General features: G+C 40.9%; 1 protein-coding gene across 1 annotated transcript in view; it reads right to left on the bottom strand.

The window, feature by feature from the left end:
- Positions 1-24,528, bottom strand: part of LOC307170052 (Golgi apparatus protein 1-like) — a 53,715-nt gene extending 29,187 nt beyond the window's left edge. Inside the window, exons 1-10 of the mRNA XM_079891047.1 lie at positions 24,196-24,528; positions 16,832-16,861; positions 12,900-12,986; positions 12,614-12,829; positions 9,755-9,940; positions 9,610-9,681; positions 7,334-7,520; positions 6,853-7,064; positions 1,068-1,189; positions 656-757 (exon numbers count right to left, since the gene is read on the bottom strand). Coding sequence (XP_079747173.1) covers positions 656-757; positions 1,068-1,189; positions 6,853-7,064; positions 7,334-7,520; positions 9,610-9,681; positions 9,755-9,940; positions 12,614-12,829; positions 12,900-12,986; positions 16,832-16,861; positions 24,196-24,504 — 1,523 coding nt within the window. The 5' untranslated portion in view covers positions 24,505-24,528. The remainder of the gene's footprint in view (positions 1-655; positions 758-1,067; positions 1,190-6,852; positions 7,065-7,333; positions 7,521-9,609; positions 9,682-9,754; positions 9,941-12,613; positions 12,830-12,899; positions 12,987-16,831; positions 16,862-24,195) is intronic.
- Between the last annotated feature and the right edge of the window lie 857 nt (positions 24,529-25,385).

Raw genomic sequence — 25,385 nt, 5'->3', positions numbered from 1 at the left:
ATTCACATTGTTTAACAGTCTCGTGTCTCCACCTACTGGTGTAACGATGTAATGGTACAATATTTATTTAAAGTGTCAAGTTACTTTCTAAAGGTGATTTACTCTATTTTCGATCGCTACCGTAATCATCAGTGTTTATATCCGAACTGTAAACTTTTATACCAGTACTTCTGTATTTCTCTCTTACAATAATTCAGATTTTCAATGATCCTGTGATGTTGAAAAGACTGAAGCTGTTTCATGATAATGTCTCTCTCTGGATCAGAACACAGATCTGAATGTTCGCTGTGATCGAACGCGTCAAAGGTTTAATAGACGGAGAAGAATAAGATCACCATCATCAGCTCTACTTTAAACTTACTGGCATTATCAATTATTGCCACCGTAATATTTAGCCGTTTCTCCAATTTGTGCACAATCGTGTGACCAAAGGATTCTCTCATTACAAACAAGTAACATTCCTTAAAACTGTGGCACACAGAAAGTAACATTACTGAATTCTTCCTGAAGCATGGTGAAAAAGACAAATAAGGAAGTACTTGAAGTGTATGTGAAAGTTAAATTAAGTTTTGGTCACTGGATTTTGTTCAATTAAAATTGTGGAATTTAGTAAAAAAATAAATAAAAAAAAACACTTTTTAGTTTTGCGACTCACTTCCAGTCTCTGGAGATGAAGTACTGCAGCTCCAACAGTCTGTGTTCACAGTCTTCAACCATCTTATCAGTGTAGAGATGCTCCATCAGACAGGACAGGATCCTACACACACACACACAGTCTTGACAAAATACCCCTGTTCAGGCTGGACTACACACTTCACCTTTAATGTTTCTATTTCTGCACACTTAAATATGAACAAACACACAGAAACAAGGTCGAATGTAAATGTAAAACGATCAACATACTGGAAAGTTTATGGTAAAACTGGTTGGCTCAGATTTAAAACACAAATATGCCAAACGTCCCTAATATTAATAAAAACACTCATTTGTTCCATTTATTGTTCCGTAAAGGATGAGTATGTGACTTGCTTGACCTCGGATGAGCTTGTCATCTCAAACACACTCACATGGGGTCTCCGTTTTGGATGTGTTTGCAGGCGGTCTGGATGACGTACTCGCAGGCCTCGTTCAGAGCCCGATCGATGCGGTAGTCGGCCCCGGGGTCCGTTTCCTGAATCAGCATCTGGAGCTGAGGGACACACACAGTTATGAGAGTCATTCATCAGCCGATGCATTATTCAACATGAATGAATCTCTCACGACTTTATTCATGATTTAAATTAATTCAGCCTGGGTTCATTCATCAGGAACTACTGAAACACAGTAAACGCACACAATTATCTTCAGGTTTTTCAGCCTCTTGGTGAGATTTATTATTACAACATTTATGCATGTTTTTAACTGAAAAATCTATATTTTGACTAAGCAGCAACAGCTAAATATATTCAAAATGTTTAATGCAAGAAGTAAAAATTAATTACAATGTAGATGTTTTGTATTAGTTTAGCAAAGAAAAAAATGGTACAAGGAACAATTCCATTTTTGTAATTAATAAAATTATTAATATGCCCCAATTAAACCACACATAGTAATATTATATTACAACAGCAAAATCTAACTATCAATCTCTTCAATCCATCAATCTCTATATCCACCCATCCCTCCCTATATCCACCCCTATATCCACTCCTATACCCACCCCTATATCCACTCCTATATCCACCCCTATACCCACCCCTATATCCACCCCTATATCCACTCCTATAACCACCCCTATATCCACTCCTATACCCACTCCTATATCCACTCCTATATCTACTCCTATACCCACCTCTATATCCACTCCTATATCCACCCCTATACCCACCCCTATATCCACCCCTATATCCACTCCTATAACCACCCCTATATCCACTCCTATACCCACTCCTATATCCACTCCTATATCTACTCCTATATCCACTCCTATACCCACCCCTATATCCACTCCTATACCCACCCCTATATCCACTCCTATACCCACCCCTATATCCACTCCTATATCTACTCCTATACCCACCCCTATATCCACCCCTATATCCACTCCTATAACCACCCCTATATCCACTCCTATAACCACTCCTATATCCACTCCTATATCTACTCCTATATCCACTCCTATACCCACCCCTATATCCACTCCTATACCCACCCCTATATCCACTCCTATACCCACTCCTATATCCACTCCTATATCTACTCCTATATCCACTCCTATACCCACCCCTATATCCACTCCTATACCCACCCCTATATCCACTCCTATACCCACCCCTATATCCACTCCTATACCCACCCCTATATCCACTCCTATACCCACCCCTATATCCACTCCTATATCCACTCCTATATCTACTCCTATATCCACTCCTATACCCACCCCTATATCCACTCCTATACCCACCCCTATATCCACTCCTATACCCACTCCTATATCCACTCCTATATCTACTCCTATATCCACTCCTATACCCACCCCTATATCCACTCCTATACCCACCCCTATATCCACTCCTATACCCACCCCTATATCCACCCCTATATCCACTCCTATAACCACCCCTATATCCACTCCTATACCCACTCCTATATCCACCCCTATATCTACTCCTATACCCACCTCTATATCCACTCCTATATCCACCCCTATACCCACCCCTATATCCACCCCTATATCCACTCCTATAACCACCCCTATATCCACTCCTATACCCACTCCTATATCCACTCCTATATCCACTCCTATACCCACCCCTATATCCACTCCTATACCCACCCCTATATCCACTCCTATACCCACCCCTATATCCACTCCTATACCCACCCCTATATCCACTCCTATAACCACACCTATATCCACTCCTATACCCACACCTATATCCACTCCTATACCCACTCCTATATCCACCCCTATATCCACCCCTATACCCACCCCTATATCCACCCCTATATCCACCCCTATATCCACTCCTATACCCACCCCTATATCCACTCCTATACCCACCCCTATATCCACCCCTATACCCACCCCTATATCCACTCCTATACCCACTCCTATACCCACCCCTATATCCACCCCATACCCACCCCTATATCCACTCCTATATCCACTCCTATACCCACCCCTTTATCCACCCCTATACCCACCCCTATATCCACTCCTATACCCACCCCTATATCCACCCCTATACCCACTCCTATATCCACTCCTATACCCACCCCTATATCTACTCCTATACCCACCCCTATATCCACCCCTATACCCACCCCTATTATCCACTCCTATATCCACCCCTATATCCACCCCTATATCTACTCCTATACCCACTCCTATACCCACCCCTATACCCACCCCTATATCCACCCCTATATCCACCCCTATATCCACTTCTATACCCACCCCTATTATCCACTCCTATATCCACTCCTATACCCACCCCTATATCCACTCCTATACCCACCCCTATATCTACTCCTATACCCACCCCTATATCCACCCCATATCTACTCCTATATCCACCCCTATTATCCATCCCTATATCCACCCCATATCTACTCCTATACCCACTCCTATATCCACCCCTATTATCCATCCCTATATCCACTCCTATATCTACTCCTATACCCACCCCTATATCCACCCCTATATCCACCCCTATATCTACTCCTATACCCACACCTATACCCACCCCTATATCCACCCCATATCTACTCCTATATCCACCCCTATTATCCATCCCTATATCCACCCCATATCTACTCCTATACCCACTCCTATATCCACCCCTATATCCACCCCATATCCACTCCTATACCCACCCCTATATCCACTCCTATACCCACCCCTATATCCACCCCTATATCTACTCCTATACCCACCCCTATATCCACCCCTATATCTACTCCTATACCCACCCCTATTATCCACTCCTATATCCACTCCTATATCCACTCCTATATCTACTCCTATACCCACCCCTATTATCCACTCCTATACCCACCCCTATATCCACCCCTATCTCTACTCCTATACCCACCCCTATTATCCACTCCTATATCCACCCCTATATCTACTCCTATACCCACCCCTATTATCCACCCCTATATCCACCCCTATATCCACTCCTATATCCACTCCTATACCCACCCCTATATCCACTCCTATATCCACCCCTATATCTACTCCTATTCCCACCCCTATATCCACCCCTATATCTACTCCTGTCCCCACCCCTATTATCCACTCCTATACCCACTCCTATACCCACCCCTATATCCACTCCTATACCCACCCCTATATCCACCCCTATATCCACCCCTATATCTACTCCTATACCCACCCCTATTATCCACTCCTATACCCACCCCTATATCCACTCCTATACCCACCCCTATATCCACCCCTATATCCACCCCATATCTACTCCTATACCCACCCCTATTATCCACTCCTATACCCACCCCTATATCTACTCCTATACCCACCCCTATATCCACCCCTATATCTACTCCTATATCCACTCCTATACCCACCCCTATATCCACCCCTATATCCACCCCTATATCTACTCCTATACCCACCCCTATATCCACCCCTATATCTACTCCTATATCCACCCCTATATCCACCCCTATATCTACTCCTATATCCACTCCTATATCTACTCCTATACCCACCCCTATATCCACCCCTATATCTACTCCTATATCCACCCCTATATCCACCCCTATATCTACTCCTATATCCACTCCTATACCCACCCCTATATCCACCCCTATATCCACCCCTATATCTACTCCTATACCCACCCCTATATCCACCCCTATATCTACTCCTATATCCACCCCTATATCCACCCCTATATCCACTCCTATATCCATCTCTATATCCACTCCTATACCCACCCCTATATCCACTCCTATATCTACTCTTATACCCACCCCTATATCCACCCCTATATCTACTCCTATATCCACCCCTATATCCACTCCTATATCTACTCCTATACCCACCCCTATATCCACTCCTATACCCACCCCTATATCTACTCCTATATCCACTCCTATACCCACTCCTATATCCACCCCTATATCCACCCCTATATCCACCCCTATATCCACCCCTATACCCACCCCTATATCCACCCCTATATCCACCCCTATATCCACCCCTATATCTACTCCTATATCCACCCCTATATCCACCCCTATATCCACTCCTATATCCATTCCTATATCCATCCCTATATCCATCCCTATATCCACTCCTATATCCCCCCTATATCCATCCCTATATCCATCCCTATATCCACTCCTATATCCCCCCTATATCCACCCCTATCAACTCCTATATCCACTCCTATATCCACCCCTATATCCACTCCTATATCCCGCCATATCCATCTCTATATCCACTCCTTTATCCACCCCTTTATCCTCTCTATATCCATCCCTATATCCACCCCTTTATCCTCTCTATATCCATCCCTATATCCACCCCTTTATCCTCCCTATATCCATGTCTACATCCACCCATCCATCCATCTCTACATCCATCCACCCATCCATCCTTCTCTACATCCATCCACCCATCCATCCATCTCTACATCCACCCATCCATCCATCTCTACATAGGGCTGTCGCGATAACCGCAATATCGCAGTACCGCGCTACTGACAAGCCAACCGCAGAGGAATTCAAGTTACCGCAGCAACCGCGATATTCGCGTGTTTTCTTTTTTCATAAGGCTATACCCTTCTTGTTTTGAACTTCGTGCATGTGTATTGAATGTTAAATAAGTTAATAATGATAATAAGACGTGGTGATCATGGTTTTATCATGGTGATTTGTACAGAGGCTTCGTGGATTTGCACGTAAGCCTAAACAGACAGTGAATGAGAGAGATCGACTGAGCGCGTGCGATTAACTGCGTCTGTCTTTGAGGTCAAGTCATATTCGTGAAAAGGTTGCCGTGTACAAGGAAAGTTAAATATTTGTCCTGTCATCCTTTTAACGTTTAAAATAAAGGGTATTTACCATGAATGGCATCAGCGACAGCGCTGGTCAGCATCCACAGCGCGAGGAACTCGCGGTCGCGGGAAACAAAACTCAGTGAGTCACGCATTGAATCAATGCCATTTGTCTCTATTAAGTGAAGCTTCAGCGTTACCTATGCAACGCATTGCTGGTCAGCTGAGCCTTGAAAAGTGGAGCTCAAAGTTAAAAATAATTAACCTTGTTTCATTACTATCTTTTAATGAATCAATCAGCGTTTTTGAACGTGTTGTTGAATGTTTATGACTCACTCAAAGACAGTCCGTTGCTGTAACAACTGCGCGCTGAGTGACAGGCTTTCAATGCGCAGATACACTGTTTAGTTTCGGTTTACTGGTTACTGAAAATGTACTCGTTTTTGTGCATGCTGACCACATCGTAACACTTATTTATATAGCAACAAATAAATCAAAATAAATTAATAAATGCGGTAAAACCGCATATCGCGCTATTGAGCCACTCATAATTACCGCAAGGGAAAATCCTTCACCGCGACAGCCCTATCTCTACATCCATCCACCAATAATTTTCTTGTGGCTGAAATTCCGGTGCATCCCTAGTAAAAATATTTTGTAAACTGACATAATGGAGAAAATATCACTTGTGTCAACCTGCCAAGTGGGCATTTATCCTGAAAATGGGTTAATATCAGGCATTAACTGGCTTGCATGACATGTTGGCCTGTCGCTAATATTGAATGTTCAATATCTCGAATAGACCAACTAGCGTGCAGGAGTATGAAAGAGCACTGAAACTCACAGCTTTCTGGCAGTGTCCTTCGAGGATGCCATTGTCCCGGGACACCCTCATGAGGCAGTGCAGGGTTCGGCCCTTGTGCTGCAGGCCGGAGCAGTGTGTGTCGATCTCCCATCGGCAGTGCAGCACGATCTCAGGACTGAGCGAGAAATCCTCCATCAGCATCCGCCTGTGGTCCAGCATCTCCCCCTGACACTCGCCACTCACGGTCTGACCTGAGACCGAGAGAGAGAGAGACACTGAATCACAGACGGGCAGATACAGACAGAGAGAGAGACAGCTGTAGGGGGCAGAGTGTGTGTGTGTGTGTGAGAGAGACTCACCGCGGTGTATGGCCGCCTTCAGGCACAGGAGCAGGTAGGTGTGTGTGTGTGTGTGTGTGTGTGTGTGTGTGTGTGTGTGTATATGTGTATATATGTGTGTGTGTGTGTGTGTGTGTGTGTGTGTGAGAGAGAGAGAGAGAGAGAGAGAGAGAGAGACTCACCGCGGTGTACGGCCGCCTTCAGGCACAGGAGCAGGTACGAGAGCTTGGCTTCGCGCGCTCGAGGCATCGCTGTGTCCATGTTGCAGCCGTATTTACGCAGGTCCGGTTGACAGGCTTTAGCCAGTGAGTAGCTGACCTTGTAGTCCTGAGCGATCAGCTTCTGGCGAGTGGACAGAGCGTCCTTGCACTGCGCGGGACACAGATACACATCAGCAGAAGAACTTACTGGGAAAAGCTTTTCATTTCAACTGCTATACTGAAATAAAATAAACATTTAAGGCACAGCAAATAAGTTTCCCATGTTTGGAATCATGGTAGTTGAGATAACGAATAACTGTGGTCCATCACGAATGTGCAAAACAAACAACTGTGGTCGGCTAGACGCTACCAGAGATCGTCATCAAACATTGTTGGAAACATTTGGGATATTGCAAGCACACAAGTCCACAAAATATATAACATATGTGGTTCTAGTGTTTTTGGATAGTTTAAAGCAAATCTTACATAATGTACCTTTAAAAAAAACCACACCATTTCAATAGTTGCCAAGGCAACATTTCTCTAAATAATTTAAGTTGAAAAATAAATAAAGCCTTTTTAAAAAAATAAAGATTAAAATGACAACAAAATTACTTAAACTAACCAAGATGAAAATGAACTTCATCTTGTGAACTAATATATAAGGTGCAATATCATCATCTACTTGGAGTGTCAAGCAGATAATTAATGCTGCTGGATTAACAATTTTATTGTGCATGATGTATTAATACAATCAATATTATTTTTTTTATTTTTTTTTTAAATATCAGTGTTATCGTCAATGCCGGTTTACTGCAACAGCCCTAATAACTAGCTATATTTTAAGACTGAATGTCTTAGTTGGTGCTATTTCAGTATCATATACTATTGTAGAATTTATTAATTTATTATTTATTTATGATTTAACGCCATATCAGCAGCAATGGCTATATTCATGGCAATCAACAGTATTTCAATTTAATATTTGTCAGAAATTCTAAAATTATTCCAGGAGAAACATTTTTTTTAAAAAATGTCAATTTATACATTTTCTGAATAAAACGTTGTCTAATATCATTTTAAAAAGGACATTCTATTAAAATATGTTTTACACATGAAATTCTTACACAAAATCACAAACCGGTCTCTCTTCCCCTTTTAAATAAATAGGAATGTCTGATTCGGCATCTCGTATAAACAACCCGGTCATGTCCATTTTCAAAATAATAATGAACTCCTTGCTTTAGTACTGGAATCACCTCACATAATGTTGTTTTCGCATTCGTTCCATTCGCCATTTGTGACCCTGGACCACAAAACCAGTCTTATGTGTAATTTTTCTGAAATTGAGATTTATACACCACCTGAAAGCTGAATAAATAAGCTTTCCATTGATATATGGTTTGTTATGATATGGCAATATTTGGCCGAGATACAACTATTTGAAAATCTAGAATCTGAGGGTGCAGAAAAATCGAAACATTTAAAGTTGTCCATTTCTAATGGCGATAGTGCTGCATTTACTCACAAAAATAAATGTTTTATATATTTAAGGTGGGAAATTTACAAAATATCTTCATGAAACATGATCTTTACTTAATATCCTAATGATTTTTGGCATAAAAGAAAAATCTGTAATTTTGACCCATACAATGTTTTGTTGGCTATTGCCACATATATACCCGTGCATCATAAGACATAACATAAGGTTTTGTGATCCATGTAAATGTACAGATTCAATATGGGTATATTACTGTCAGACGCTGGTGAAGGAATCCACTGCTGCTTCAATGTACATGTAATGAGTGATTATAATCAAGGTATTAATCAATATTTTTCTTTCTAAATATCACGAGTTGAATGACTTCTCTAAGCTTGTGAGATTTTACTTTGTTATAGAAGTCACCAGTGTGATCACTGAAATGTTCTTTTCATGTGCTCTCTAATGTCTGTATTTGATATCTTCAGTAAAACTTTTCTTCAATGTATTATAATTCTGACTCCGGGTCTTCTTTCAAACATCTGGTCCGTGGGTCCTAAAACTGTTAACCCCTCACACTGGTATTTTACATGCTGTCAATTCCAACTGAAGTGCCTCCTTTGCTGCTTTATCTGCCTGTTTGTTAATAGAATTGATTGATTCTGGTCTGAATTTAACACAGTTGAGGGTAAAACTACTAAATCTTTGCGTAAAATGTGTTTGTAAAGAGGGAAGAGGAAGACGAGTCTCAACTGGTAAAGGAATAAAGCAAACGTACCTTGTCTGACATGCTCTCCTCATACTTGTGGTTGAACAGACATTTGTAGACCTTTCCTTCTCCGGCTGGAGCCTAGAGGGAAGGAGCACAGCATTAGCGTTAGCATTAGCACGCAGAAGCGCTGGCGTGTGGGGTCGCGGCTCACGTGTTCACAGAAGCGCTCGCGGTCCTCGCGGCAGGAGAAGTACAGGTGTCGGTCCAGGTGGAAGTCGTCGGACGAGAGCTCGGCCACACGCAGGATGGACTTCTTGCACTCGTCTCTGATGGAGTGAGTGCCCTGCTCCTCGACCTCGCTCACCAGACCCTTCTCCAGACACGAGATCACCTCTCCCTGAGAGAGCAATTCAACATTAACAAATCAAGATCATGCCGAGAGTCATTTAACTCGCGTCACTCCAGACCCATAAGAGTCAACTAAATATATAACATTGTTCTAGTGGTTTTTGGATAGTTTAAAGCAAAAGTATCTTTGCTTATCTTTGAAACACACACTTTAAAGCACGGAAACAAACCTTATTGGCAGAGATGCACCGACATGACAATTTTGGCCGATACCGATAACCGATATATCGGCTGGAAAATTTAAATCCAAATCTCATTTTTGAGAGCCTGATTACAAAAACAAAAGTCTCCATTAAAATCCATGTCCCAAACACACAATTATGATATGAGACATGCGCTGTACATGTTGCACTGAACCGTATCTTCCTTTTTTTTAAGCGTCTCAGCTGAAGGAAATAATGCATTATTTATCATCTTTAAAGCTCCAATATGTAACAATTTTGTAATGAAATTTCCGAAAATAACTTGCACAGTGTGATATATTTCCTCCAGTTGTGTACTTACAATATCTCAAAAGTCTCCAAAGATTTTTTTTTCAGAGAAATTCCGATTTTAAATAATTGTCCGTCCCGGAAAAGAAATGTCGCCTCTTAGTGACGCAATATCCGCTCTATCCTTTTTTTCCCGGTGTGGACCATGTGATCAGAGCCCGTCAAATGCGGAAGTGGTGGTTATAGCGTTATAGCCATAGACTGTATGGTTATAGCTGTTATGGATCACGATTACTCTTTGGCGAGTACTGAAGTGCCAACAAAACGAAAGCGTCCATATTCGGATACACGCAGACTGTGTGACAAACGGAGGAATAAAACCCGGATAAATATCGGCAGGCGTTTTCGAGATGGAGAGAGCTGCGCGACAATCTTGGACTTGACAGAGACTCTCTCGCGAGTGTATTGATAGACAGGCAAGCAAATCAAAAAATGTTTTATTGTACAAGTAACATAATAGTTACAGTAAAGATGATTTTAATAGATATGAATTACACCACATGCCTGTAATAATATAGCATAACATTTCACGTTCCTTGCAGTTCATTAATTATGATGACATAAAATAATACGATCAGACATACAGGTAATACAAAAACGAATAAATTACCTCATCCGTGATCATGATTCATTAATTCCATTTAGATTCATCGCTAGATGGCGAAAACGCATTAAAAACAACATCTCCCATCGTCCCCACACACAAAAGAAATATATTTTCAGGATATATTTTGGAATATATGCAAATATTTGAAATTGGCCCAATAAATATATTTCATACTTATATTTCATATATTTTTGTTATATTTCAGAATATATTTCAATGTATTTTTTTCTGTATGGGTCCCCAAAAGTGTCAAAAATATATGTGGCATATATTCCAAATACATTGAAATATATTCTGAAATATAACAAAAATATATGAAATATAAGTATGAAATATATTTATTGGGCCAATTTCAAATATTTGCATATATTCCAAAATATATCCTGAAAATATATTTCAAATATATTTCTTTTGTGTATGGGTCACCTCCTTCATAGCGTCATCAAGCTTCGCCTTTGTTATTGTTGGAAACTGCGCCCTCTTGTGGTCAAAATTTTTTACATATTGGAGCTTTAATATATCGGCCGGATTCTCTTTGCGGGCCGATAACGATAACATTAAAGATGAACATATATCGGCCGATACCGATATGGTGGCTGATATATCGTGCATTCCTTCTTATTGGTTGTCACGCATCAAGCAAGAACGTTTGAGTTTGCATTTACATGTGAATATGAATATATTTGTGTTTATATGTGAATAAAAGCCTAAAGTAAATCTATTCATCATATAAAGCAATTGTGTCTTCAGAAAACTTAAATCTCTCAATTCATACAGATTATTTTTATGACGTCTTTATCAACTGGAGGGACAAATCTCTCCGTTTTTTTATTAAAAATATCGCCAGTGTGTTTCGAGTCTTATTGGTTTGGGATGAAAAAGTTGTGTAAATTAAGACAATTTTCATTTTTGGGTGAACTAAATGAGCTGGTCAAATGAGACAAATAACCAGTGACTGAACCAAACTGCTGGATACTGGTAAAGCGATACTCGTCACATTATGACTAATAACCAATACATTCCTGATTTTCACATTTTAAAAACTAAAACCCATCGTTTAAAAAGCTACAAGCGAATTTAGGCATCTCACTTTATAATGGACCGTATGACAAATGGATATTCATTTTGAGATTCCCTAGATCATATTTAACAGTGTAATTAAATATATCAAACTGTGAGTGTTAATAGTTGCAAAGGCAGCATTTCTAATTAATTTAATTTAACTTGCTGACTAAAACTAAAAAACAACAACAAAAAACCTATATACACACATTTAAAAAAAAACAAAAAACTTTTTTCTGCTGTTAATTTTTTATGAAACATTTTCAAAAGCAAGATCAAAGAACAGTCATAAATCTAGACTGTAAAAATATAAATGATAAAAAGAATGTTTGTGATCTTACAGTAAGTGTTTGTTCAGTTCTGTATTTGACACTAATGTTACAAAAACTGGCAGAGATACTAAAAAAATATCAAACAGGAAGTACTGGCTTTAAAAAAAAAGTGTTACATCCTTCCTGTTAAAAGGTTCAGGCCCAGTTACCCAGAGTGCAGTGCGCTTTACCTTCTCCCCCGTGGTGACGCTCCCACAGCCCAGTTTGTTGATGTCCTCTTTGCAGTTGTCCATGAAGCCGGAGATCAGCCGGTAATCGCTGAACACTATACTGGTCATCTTGGTGATGTACTGGTAACACTGGTACTCGAAGATGTCGGTGCGGTGGTCCACTAAACACGACACCAGGTAACCCTTCCCACGCTCCTCAGCGGCACACTCCTTAATCTGGGGGGGGGGTTAAGAAGGGTTTATTGTGGAACGGTTCGTGCAGAAGTGTGTGTGCGCGATCACTCACCTCACTGATGGTGGTCTTGCACACCTCGGCGACCACAGACTCGAACTTCGGGTCGGTCGTCAGGTTCAGCTTGTAGTTCCACAGCAGCTGAAGAAACACGAGGGGTTACTCACTACACACCTCAATCTCACACCCCTGAATGACCTTTACCCTGAGCAAGAACTGCACTGAAGTTATGAGGTTCATTTTTTTTGTTTTTTAACATTAAAGGGATACCTCACCTCTGGAGAGATGAATGTGTATTTAAAATAGGTAATTTATGTAGAAGAAATGTGAAATTATTTTTGAATTTGGAGCCTTAGACTGAGAAAAGCCAGAAAATGTATTTTTGGCTCATGTGGATGAAAGACAACAACTCCCAGAATGCACTTGCTTCACTGCCTTAGGAGGCCACTCCCAAGCCACGCCTACCGGTAAGAGCGCGCTGTTAAACAACAAGGCTAGGCTATAGTGAGTCTCCGTGACGAGTCTGCCCGGGATTTCGAGATCGCCCAAAATGTCCGGGATTCGGCTTTTGCGTTCTACAGTCGCCATTTATCATGTTTACTGTGGCGAGCAGGACGAGGCTGACGGCCGCGGGAGAACAAGAGGCCGGTGGCGGGATTACTGATGACCGACACCTGTGAGACGCATCGGTCTCGTATCTCTCAAGGAGGTGCGGGTATTTTCTTAGCAATGGCAAAACTCACATCAACCGATCACCTTTTTAGCGTTCATGTAAACACTACATTCAGATTCACCAATCGGAATGAATTCAGATTGAAACTAAAGGTGAGCATGTAAACAATGAATGGCGACCGCAGAAAGCAAAAGCCGAATCCCGGACATTTTGGACGATCTCGGCGGCCGGACATGTCCGGGAAAAAGAGGATGGTAACCCCTACTACTCAGCTTTCTCCACAGAACAAGAGCCTGCTAGCTTAGCTTCCAAAGAAAGATGGCTGACAGTGTGTACATTCTGTGAGTGAGATCCCACCAGGGGGCCAGTGTTTCGGAAAACACTGAAGTTTCCCCGGGCGCCGCCATTGATTAGCGGACCATCACCTGCTGTTAGCACTCCATTGATTCCCATTCATTTTGGCGTCATTTTGACAGCGAATAACTTTACATCTGAGGCGTTTAAAGACTCCATTTGTCCATTATTTATTTCTAAAGAAACACGACAATTACCTTGTATCTTAAGTTATGGCCCCGTAGAAGCAGTTTTTGTAAAAATAGGCTAACGATTGCGTCATAACCACGCGACTCTCTGTCGCACAGTAGAGAGATTACCGTATGGACAGGAGTAGAAGCTCGCGGGCGATCGGGGGGACGTGGAGGAAAAATGACAAAATTATTAATCAGAATACTTAGCAAAAGTGTCTCCTGCTCCAGCTCATGGACAGCTCCTACTCACGCTCTCCGTCTCTGCAAGTTTCGGAAGGGAATGATTCAGATTTCTCTCGGCACAGCTACTAGAAGACAGACGGGTTGCTCACGTCACATCTACGTCATCAAGCTCAGTGTGAGTCTGCGCAGTCGCTCAGCCATCAGGAAGTGAGCGCTTCTAATTGACTTCACGTTCCTCCGTTGAATCCAATGGGGTCGCTGTGTCCAGTTTATATACTGTCTATGGATCCCACCCTCTACGGGCGGGTTGAACACATGCGGGACAGCTCCTCCTACTGGCTGGAGTCTTTAGCCTCTGGCCAGAAAATTCTCAGATGACACAAAATGACTATTTTTGCGTCATCGGAGGATTTTTTTCCAGACAAAAAATACATCTCGTCTCAGGGGCATGTGAGGGAGGAAAGCACGGTAATTCGAAGATACTACATTCTTTCTACTAATACAAAGCTTAATGCTAAATCCTGAAGTATCCCTTTAATAATATAATTAAAAGTAATACAAAGAATATTGTGAATGAATTTTAATTAATCAACGTTAATTAATCAAATAACATTTGTTTTTCTTGCAGGAACAACATTCATATGCTTTTAATGTGTCAAAACTCTTTGGGGAAAAACTTGTGACTATGAGTGTATGTGTCTGGGTATTAATACAGAAAGGGGAAGTTAAACTAGACAGTCTGTTAGAACAAATTAAGTCATCTTTAAAACCTTGTGATAAGTAATCACAAGATCAAAGTTTGCTTTACCTAGTAACAGAGGGGTTTGCATATGAAGAACCAATCAAATAGTGGGGAAATTATGTAATGCAGCATGAAATTTATGCCATACCCTGAATCTATAAAAACTGTTGTATATGTGTTTTTCGGTGGGATTCTCAATGGAATTTGTCTGAGATCCTCCGGCCTTGCTTCTTGGGAGAGATTCCCTGAGAACTGCTCAGGAAGATCTCCTGGCCGTGATTAAAGCATTTAAAGGACATTTGCAGGTCTGTTTGTCAATTTATTCCTGCGCAGGAAGCTAGTTTAGGTAGGAAGCTAGTTTAGGGAAATCGAGTCAGAAAAGCTGGTGATCTATAGAGGGACGTCAGGAACGAGACCCAAAAGATAGAGCCAGGTAATTAGGTTTAGGGAAAAAATCCACGACAATATTTAAAATAGTATACAAAAAAAATAGATTTAATACTGTGAAAGAATGACGTAAAGCAGTTTTGTTTAAAACACAACTTAAAGGACAATTCCGATATTTAACACTTTGAGTCTATTTTGTAGTTTGTTTTGGATGAACAAGAGTGGTGGACAAAGAAATTTTGTCAATGGTTCCTGTCGCGACTTTTTGACTATTTTAGAATTGCCCATGACCGCATTTGAATGGGAGTCAATGGCCATGCACAAACATGTCCTTAAAACAACCCTTAACGTTCGTTTTCAAAACTGTGCAACTCACCGAGTGGTTAGTGGTGTTCGTTGATGATTAAAAACAAATATATCGGCGCAATGTATGATTTCAATCCGTTTATTTTTCTATAGTGGAACTATTTTTTCAGATACCTCACAACCGCGTATAAACTTCCGCAACTTCCGTTGCTCTGCTCACGCTAGCCTTCTGAGGCGAGCATAGGCAAGGCAAGGCAAGTTTATTTATATAGCACATTTCATACACAATGGTAATTCAAAGTGCTTTACATACTATTAAAAATAATCAGAAGAAATAAGAATATACAAAACAGTTTAAAATAAAGAAACGAGAAAGAACTAAAAATAATGAAAACAGTTTAGAATAAAGACTAAAATAAGACACAGGATAAACAGTCGGACAAACAGTGACACAGTGCTCATTCATTAAATGCAAAGTTAAACAGAAGTGTTTTGAGTCTGGATTTGAATGTGACTACTGTAGGAGCACGTCTGATGCATAGCTTTTTTTTTTTTTTTTTTTTCAAGAATTATTATAGTTTTTACTAGTTTAATTCTTATCAGGAATTCGTAGGATTTCAGCGTTGAGGCGAGCATAGCTTCTGAGAGACAGGAAACCGAGCGGAAAGACCTAAAAGACTACAATCAAATGTAAACAGCATCCTTTCCGTTTCCGTTAGCGCAGTAATATCAACGAGCAATTAGTCCTCCAATGGAAATCAATGGATTTTACAAAATGCCAAATAAAACACGACAGAAACTGTATTTCGCTACGCTACTTGTTTTGGAACATCAACGAACACCACTAACCACTCGGTGAGTAGCACAGTTTTGAAAACGAACGTTAAGGGTTGTTTTAAGGGCATGTTTGTGCATGGCCATTGACTCCCATTCTAAAGCGGTCATGGGCAATTCTAAAATAGTCAAAAAGTCGCGACAGGACCCATTGACAAAATTTCTTTGTCCACCACTCTTGTTCATCCAAAACAAACTATAAAATAGACTCAAAGTGTTAAATACCGGAATTGTCCTTTAAATAAAACCAAATAAATGCATGTCTATGATTGAGTGTGTGTTAAACTCCAGCTCGTGTGGTTGGTTAACAGCAGAAGTGTGTGTGAAGACTTACATGTTTGCAGTCTGAGGCGATCTCTGTGTCCTGAGGAGAGATGGAGAACAGAGGGGATTACACACAGACAACAGTAATGTGCAGAACTACATGATTTCAGATCAACAAGCCCTGAGTAATTAATCTGCTTTCTGGATCACCTGACCTCGACTCTTTAGAGCCTTTAAAGGGGTCATATAATGGTACATGCACTTTTACAAGTTGATTGTACTGAAGTGTGTGTTGCCAGTGCCTGTATACAACCATCATAAAATGATAAAAATCCATCCAGTGTTTTTTTTTTTAATCTTATATGTTTCCTCCTCTCTCAAATCAAGCTGTTCGATATTGTGACGTCACAAAATCGACGCCCCTCCCACGATGGTTGATTGACAGCAGCGTTTCAACACAGACCCGCCCTCACGCCCTCGTGAGCGAGCTGTCAATCATAGCATGCGCCGACCGGCGCGTTCATTGTTGATAGCTGGAGTGCTGAGTAGAATGGCGTCTAACGATTGTGGTGTTCTTGGGTGTAATAACGAACACAGCAGTCATATTGATGATGTTTCTAAATCCGTACAGCTGAAGACGCAGTGGCTGAGTTTGTTTTTGAAGGAAATATTCCCCACGATCAACGTCAATGCTGTCATGTTTGCGCGAATCATTTCACCAGACTGCTTTACAAACGAGGGTCAGTAAAGCTGGTTTTGCTAAGAAGCTGCTCCTGAAAAAAGGATCAGTACCAACTATTCGTGTTCCTGCTGCACCTCCAGAAGAACAAGTGAGTGTAACGTTTTATTGACCTTTATATTAATCTTTATATTAATCTTTGCAAATCGCTTGCTGCACGCTTCACGATGAATGCGGCTGTTTACACTCAGGTACATTACGGCATGTTTTCTATGTAGGACGTTCTCAATATAATTCATAATCCCACGTTTATAATGAACAACGCGTTATGGTTATTGTCAGAGAATGTCCGTAGACTGGCTCTGGTTATTGTGTTATTGTGTTAGAAACGGTGTCCGCACAGAACAGAGGGACGGGGTGAGCAAAGCTCATTATCATTTAAAGACATATGCACTCAAACGGCGTGCTGAAAACAGAGCTGTTCTTTACCAGGTAAAATGAGTGTTTTCTTACAATACTAATGAGAATTTTTAAAGGGTACATAACATGCACAGTTTCACCTAATCTCATGTTAATCTTGAGTACCTATAGAGTAGTAGTGCATCCTTAATATCTCAAAAAAGTGTTTAGTTTTATTATATTTAGAAAAGAAAAATACAGCTTTCCGATTCTCTCCGGAAAAAGCCGAAGTCCTGGAGGCGGAGCTATAGAGTCAAGCGGTAGAGTTGATTTCCAGCAAAAGACAGAAATCTGATCCAGTTGTACTTACATGAATGGGGTCTTTTATCACTGGGACCGCTCCACGTTTTAATAGCAAACGATTTGCAAATCCAGCGTCGACCTGAGCCTTGTTAATAAAACATTCGTCACTGAAACGACCAGAACACAACCGCACTTCCTACACTCCGTTGCTGCCCCGGAAAAACAAACTGCATCCACTGTTCCTGTAACACTGGGTTCTTTGGAAAGCTGAACACGGTAAGCTTTCCCTCACATCCAAATACACACTTTTTTGGAGACATTCTTGAACAAATCCTATGCAGCGCTGCCGATGATTTCCTGTTGAAGCGTGTTGATGTGCGCGGTCTCGCTCTCCTCTAGTCGACGTGCTCGCGGGCGAGCTTTTGCGAGAGAAATGCTCATATAAGGAGTTGCACTCTGATCTACGTCATTAGATCCACGATCGAAAAAAAACCAGCCGAAACTTGTACCAACCCGGAAGTAAGATTTTCGGCATAGAAATTCTCCGTTATTCGTCCAAAATATTTTTTTAAAACTTTGCCCATGTTTAGCATGAGAATCCATCTCTTTAACACTGTAAACAACTCTGAATACATGAAACACCATTGTACCCCCCCTTTAATTAAAGTATATTACAAACTTTTAATTTAGACCCTAAAGAATCATATTAGCTTGTACAAAAATGACATTATATGACCCCTTTAAACATTTTTCTTGCGTTCGCAAACAGGTCGAAGGAGCTCAACTATATAACCGGACGTCTCAAAGTCTGTTTTTAAACAGCTTTTAGTGTGACAAAAACTTGTAGATCATTCAAAGCACCGCAGCTGCAAAGCGGTTCAATAAAGTAACTACTAAGCTAAAGCTACACTTAAAAATATCAAACAACAGCTGTTGGACGACTAGTCTAATGTTACGGCCCATCCTAAGGACAGTAGTGCCTGTTGCTAGTGTGTGTGTGTCTGTGTGTTGACTTTAAGGCTTTGGGAGTGTGTGTGTGACCCCGGGGAGAGGAGAGGTGTGTGTATTAAGAGTAGATGCAAACACACAGATCTGGCCTCGCTCTTCCTGGTGCACCTTCGGTGTGGACTCGGCATATTAACATGTAGAGCATATAAACACTGCCTTTATCTGACACAAGTTAAATATTAGATAACAAACATCCATTATAACAGCGTAGTCACATGTTAGGCTCTTTAGATCAGGAAGATTACACAATGTGGTGAAATAAAATCAACATATGTCCATAACTACATGTCAGAAACACAAGTACTAGTTAAACTTATTAGTCTTTCAGTTTTTGCTGGAGGATAACTCCACACTGCAACCGGTGGACGTTCATTATAAGGCCGTATAGTGGCACTATTTCACTAAAATGTCAATACTAAAAGTAAATGCAATAAATACTGCAAGTCTCAAACAAAAGCACACTGTTAAAGACCAACATACCAACACATGACCAGCAAACACTGGCTATTTCAATCTCAACTAAACATACAGCTTTTATTTGTGTCTCGTTCACTTTATGATGCCATTCACAGCCAGCTTTACAGCAACGCTTGGCATGAACAAGAACAGTATTTCACAACACGACAGCTGATGGAGCGTTAACTTTGACTAATGAGTGAGGGGGATTAAGATGACACTGCAAAATGCTGAAGAAAGAAAGAGGAACCTGAGAGAACAGCAAGTTTAAAGGGAAAGTTCATCATCTGTATAAAGCGAGGGGGTAAACTGTGTCATCAACGGCAGCTTCAAGGCATTTTAATCACATTTTATTCCTCCGCTAATAAAACCGTCTCTGTGTGATGTAAAACGTCAGCATAACAGTGGAGTCTCCCGAACCATGGGGACCTGATCCTGATTCGCGGAGAATAAGCCCAGACAGAGACGGACATCAGGCTTTAACTCTTCATTGAAAACCTATGTACGGCATACTGTCCATGTCCAGAAAGGCAATATTTAGACATCATCAAAGTAGTCCATGTGACATCAGTGGCTCAATCTTAAGTTTATCAAGCGACGAGAATACTTTTTGTGCGCAAAAAGTCAACAAAAAAGCGACCCTAAAGTACCTAACCCTTTAAGTACAAGTCAAATTACAGGTATAAATATCTACTCAAGTAAAAGTAAAAAGTAGCTCATTTAAAATTTTCTCAGAGTAAAAGTTACAGAGTTACTTTTTTAACCGCGGGGGCGGGGAGGGATGGGGGACTCTCCCAGGTTGTAGATTTTCACAGTATGGTAACCATCTCAGAAATGATCACGGTTTACAGTATTAATCAATTATTAAAGGGCACCTATTATGCAAAATTCACTTTTACATGGTGTTTGAACATAAATGTGTGTTGGCAGTGTGTGAGCAAAACCATCCTAGAATGATAATCCACCCAGTGGTTTTTTTACAATCTCAATAAATCATAAGCACTGTCTCAGAACGAGCTGTTCTAAGATTGCTCTCACTGTGACGTAGAATTGCGCTAAGCCCCACCGACGTGGTTTGGTTGACACTGTGGTTACCCCGCCCTCCAGGGGCGGACTGGCCATCTGGAGCACCGGGACTTTTCCCGGTGGGCCGCTGGCCAATGTGGGCCGGTCCATCTGGTATATTTTAGCATAGAAGTATATATTTTTTAAATTGACGGAAATCATAATATTACATCTCTACGCAAATGGATGAGTGAGTCGATCGCGCGGGCGCGGCCGACAAGGTGTGTTTTGTGTGCATGTGAGTGTATTGCCCCCCCTACCTGTTAATTATTTTGGTCTACTCCATTGCGTGTCTTGAAATACGTCTCATTCACAGAGAGAGATCGATCCGTTACAGCGAATTTCTCTGAGCAGATAATTACAAATAATTGTCCATGGATGAAAAGGTGGAAGAAAAGAAAAGGTGGAGCTGAAAAGTTACGCGTTGCAGTTCAGCAGGCTCTGACGGCTCTAGTATTACAGCTAAGGTCAAGGATAGCGAGGCTGGACCCAGCAGCACAGTCAGTGTCAGTAATGATGAACCAGTGCCTGCTGATGATGACCAACAACACCCTCCCTACCTGTACCTGAGCCAGTGAAGAGGATGGCAATCAAACTGAACCGGTAAACTGAAATTAAATCAGTAGTAGCATTATTTAGCTCGCACTAGTAAACTAGTTACTCATGATGGTAGTTAATATTAATTCCAAACACTACTGAGTGCTGAGAAATTAGTTCTTAACTCAACAATTAGTATAACATTAAAATAATAAACCCAATTGAATTATATTGTTTTTATATAGTATTTTTACCGGGAACGAACGATATGAACGAGGCGAACTACTGCTTTCGTGTTTGTTTGTTTTTGGGAGAATGGGCATGAGCATAAAAAATATATATATCGGAAGTTAATATTTGTCTAAAGTTATATTAGCAAGGTCTATAAGTTCATCTGGTAGAATGATGGTTTACCTTTGCTTGTCTAAGAAAACATCAGAACGTTTTTTCTAGCTCGATCATGATATGTGCAACATGTTTATTGCCTATTATCAGACGCGTTGACTTAGTGACATAAAATAAAAGTGTAAATTACACAAATAAAACCTACAGAGGAACAGTCAAACAACTACAGAAATCAAACGTGTTTCCTAATGACAATGCTAACATCAAAGTTATAGTATCTAGCGTACTAGTAAGCCCCTAACAGACAGCGATCATAATAAAAACCTATACAGACAATAGCAAACATCCTGAGGTCGCAATTACTTGAAATTTAAATATTAAACACAGTTTATTCCAAAGATACTTGCAACAGCAGCCAGGTCAGCATCCGTTTTGCAGGCTTCTGTTTCTCTCAGTTCTCACCATTCTGAAAAAGCCGGTCCGATATATTTACTCGAGTCTGACTTCTTGCTCGGTCAGTCTCCCGTTTCCTCTTTCGTTGGTCCTCCGACAAAGATTTCCTAGCTTTCTGCATCTTTTTACAGGCTCAGCCTCAGCCATAACTCAATCTATCGTTGCCCTTTGCTTATAGCTAGCCCGCCGGTGCTTGAATAGGGGCGTGTACGTGTGCAGTGCCGTCAAGCAATTCGTTACATCGCGAGACCTGATATCACGCGATACTTCCTGACGCCGACCCGCCGGCCCAAAGTTGCAAGTGAGTTTTTTCCGCTCTCGGGCACCAGGGGGGTGCGAAACCACCACCATTCAACCCGAAATAAGTAATATAACCATTCCACTGACTCCGAAGCTGTTCAGTTAAGGTTAAAAAGTTACCTAGTGTCCCTTTAAACAGTGAGCAACTTGAAGGGGCGTAACTTGAAGTCTTGCAGGATGCAGACAGACTCTATTGGTTTTTCTCAGGCCCAAAAAGTGGGCTTACACCAAGGCCATGGGTTCAATTCCCAGGGAAAGCAAGAACTTTGTAAAAATGTGTACCTTGAAATGCAATGTAAGTCGCTTTGGATAAAAGCGTCTGCCAAATGTAAATGTAAAAAGTGACGATTAAAACATGCTGTAAAAAATGATCTGTTGGGTATTTTGAGCTGAAACTTCACATGCACACTCTGCGGACATCAGAGACTTATTTTACATCTTGTGAAAAGGGGCATAATAGGTCCCCTTTAATGCCAAATTTAACAGAAGTCATTCCACTCATATAATTTGCTAGCATTAGATATTTTTCCACCCTGTTAGATATCAGTATTCGTCATAAACATCTGAGAGCGCACGTGACGTCACCGCTGACGTTACGGCGCATATTTTGGCGAATGTGAGTGAGTTGCAAGTTCCAGCTTTTTGCGGTTTAAAGCACAGCCATAAACAGAAAACACATTTATTAATCACGATAACCAGATTTTAAAACCTTGAACACCCCCAAAACGTGCATGTATGTGAGGCCTTTTCTTGCCGAAAAAAACATCTGGTTACTAAATATATGACTATATGTTCTGCAGGTCCAGATGTGTGTTATAACGCACTATAGGTTAGTTGCACGTGGTCGCCATGTTGGATTTCCGATCTGCGAGTGTGGGGGTAGACACTTCCGGTTTCGCATTACGCCCCGGAGCCGGAGAAAGCCGAAAATAATCTCTTATAGTTGTTAATAGAATCAATTATATCACTTAAAATACTACTAAGATCCATATTACTATCACACGAGCCTATGGCAATTAAATGCACGGATGTCAGATTAATGAATGAAATACAACTGATCACGAACAGAAGATTGTGTTTGACTCATGCTGCATACGCAATGACAATTATGCCTACTGTAAATAATAGAGTTACAACTACGATTAGAGTTGTTTGCATAAAATGCACCGTGAACATTCACACGTTTGCCCTGTGATAGGCTACAATTTATCTCCATAAATACTATTTTCTCAATTCTGCGCATATATTTTCACTTACTTACATCAATTGTTATCATCTCATATTTACATTTTTAACTGTAGGTATAACAATTTAATATAGCTTAGTTTGTGTATATTTTACACGTAGTAAAATACTGTATGCATATAAACACCAGACAGATAATGATTTATGAAACAGATGGTCATACTCATCTCACTTGCACAAAATAAATGCAGTAATAGAAAGCATAGAAACGCACAGGTGAAATACACTGAAACTTATATACATTTAAAAATTTGGTCGGGTTGAAGTCATAGTCATCCCTCCGGATCTTCTGCATCCACTCAGCCCGTACCGCAGCGACAACGGAGCTGACTTCTCTGTTGTAACGTGACGAAACGGTATATAACGGCACACAACGATGAAGTGCTGAGGCTGTCACCCTCTGAAAGACAAGTCGCCTCTCTTGAATCCTAAAAACACTCATTGAGAAAAATTCTCTCTCTGGTAATGGAACTCGGTCGCTGTTGTCTCTCGCTGTCAGATCACCGGAAGTTTTCACCGGAAGTACTGGCCCACACACTCAAGTTCGAACGTCAACGGTCGCCATATTGTGCACGTAGCGACTGATGATGATGCGTTATATGCGGCTTAAATCGCAGACGCTGCATATAAAAACACGTTCTTACGTCTTTGCGGTCCTGCAGGCACTCGAGCACGGCCAGGTTGTTGTTCCAGGAGTATCTGGGGCAGATCCTGCTCACGTCCTCCCGACAGGCCTCCTCCTTCGCGAGCCTCCAGCCTGAGACTCCACTCCCGCAGTTCGCCGGCGGCCCGTCCGCGGGCCTCGCCTCGCCCGCGGGGTTCCGGGCTCTGACGCTGGTATCTGCCGCATTATCGGTGTCTAAGGCCACTGGTTTGGCTTCCCAAGAAGTGCAGATCGAGCCGGAGATGAAGAGCACCAGCAGGAGCCACAGAACACGTCCACACACCGCCATCTTCCTCAGCCGAGTTACCAATCCTACTACGCCGAGGCCGAGGAGCGCACTCATGAATATTAATCAGCACGCGCTGACGTCCCGTCGTCAGCTTGTTAATATTCATGAGCTAAATCCGCCGCTGTAGTGTGATTCGTCAGTTCTGTGTAATTGCACTAGTAAAAAGGCAAGTAGAGGTTATAGCATTGTAAGCAGATATGATGTTGTATAAAAGTAGCAAATTTTTTATTGTCCACTGGCACTGTTTTTATTTAATTTTACTATATATATATATATATATATATATATATATATATACATTTTTTTTTTTTACTTGACGATTATGTCTCATTGTATTGTTCTGGTTCATGGCATTAATAATAATATTGAAATACGGAATTCGAACAGCACACCAATCGAGTCAAACACTGGACACACAGATTAAATAAATATACTTGAATCATTAGATAAAAGGAAGATAATGGAGGGAATTAGCATGAAACAGGGAGTTCAGAAAGTGGGCGGGGCTTAGATGCTCGGACTTGTCTTTAACTGGTCAGGTAAAATGAGTCTAAGTATTTTAATAATGTAACTTTATACCGTGTAATGTATTCTCAATCAAACAACTATACGTTTATTGTCGGCATTATTCAGGTGTAAACTATGATCCTGAACACTGTTGCTGTAATTGATAATATGCTCAGCTGGCACGTGTTGTTTTCCTCAGCGTTGTTTAGGATGAGCCAATCACAAGCGTTTGTGATTACTGAGAAAGGTTTATTTAAAATAAATGTATCGTGATTCTTTTGTGTTGGATTTCCATTTTATGTCAGACAATTTTTCTGGAAACAACATTGAAATGAATATTTTATAGATCAAATGTATATCTTCTAAAAAAATAA

The sequence above is a fragment of the Squalius cephalus genome (genome assembly GCF_949319135.1).
Source record: "Squalius cephalus genome assembly, chromosome: 13".
In the NCBI taxonomy this organism is placed as follows: Eukaryota; Metazoa; Chordata; class Actinopteri; order Cypriniformes; family Leuciscidae; genus Squalius; species Squalius cephalus.
Note: the sequence above shows the minus strand (reverse complement) of the source record. Positions and strands in the feature narration are given on the sequence as shown.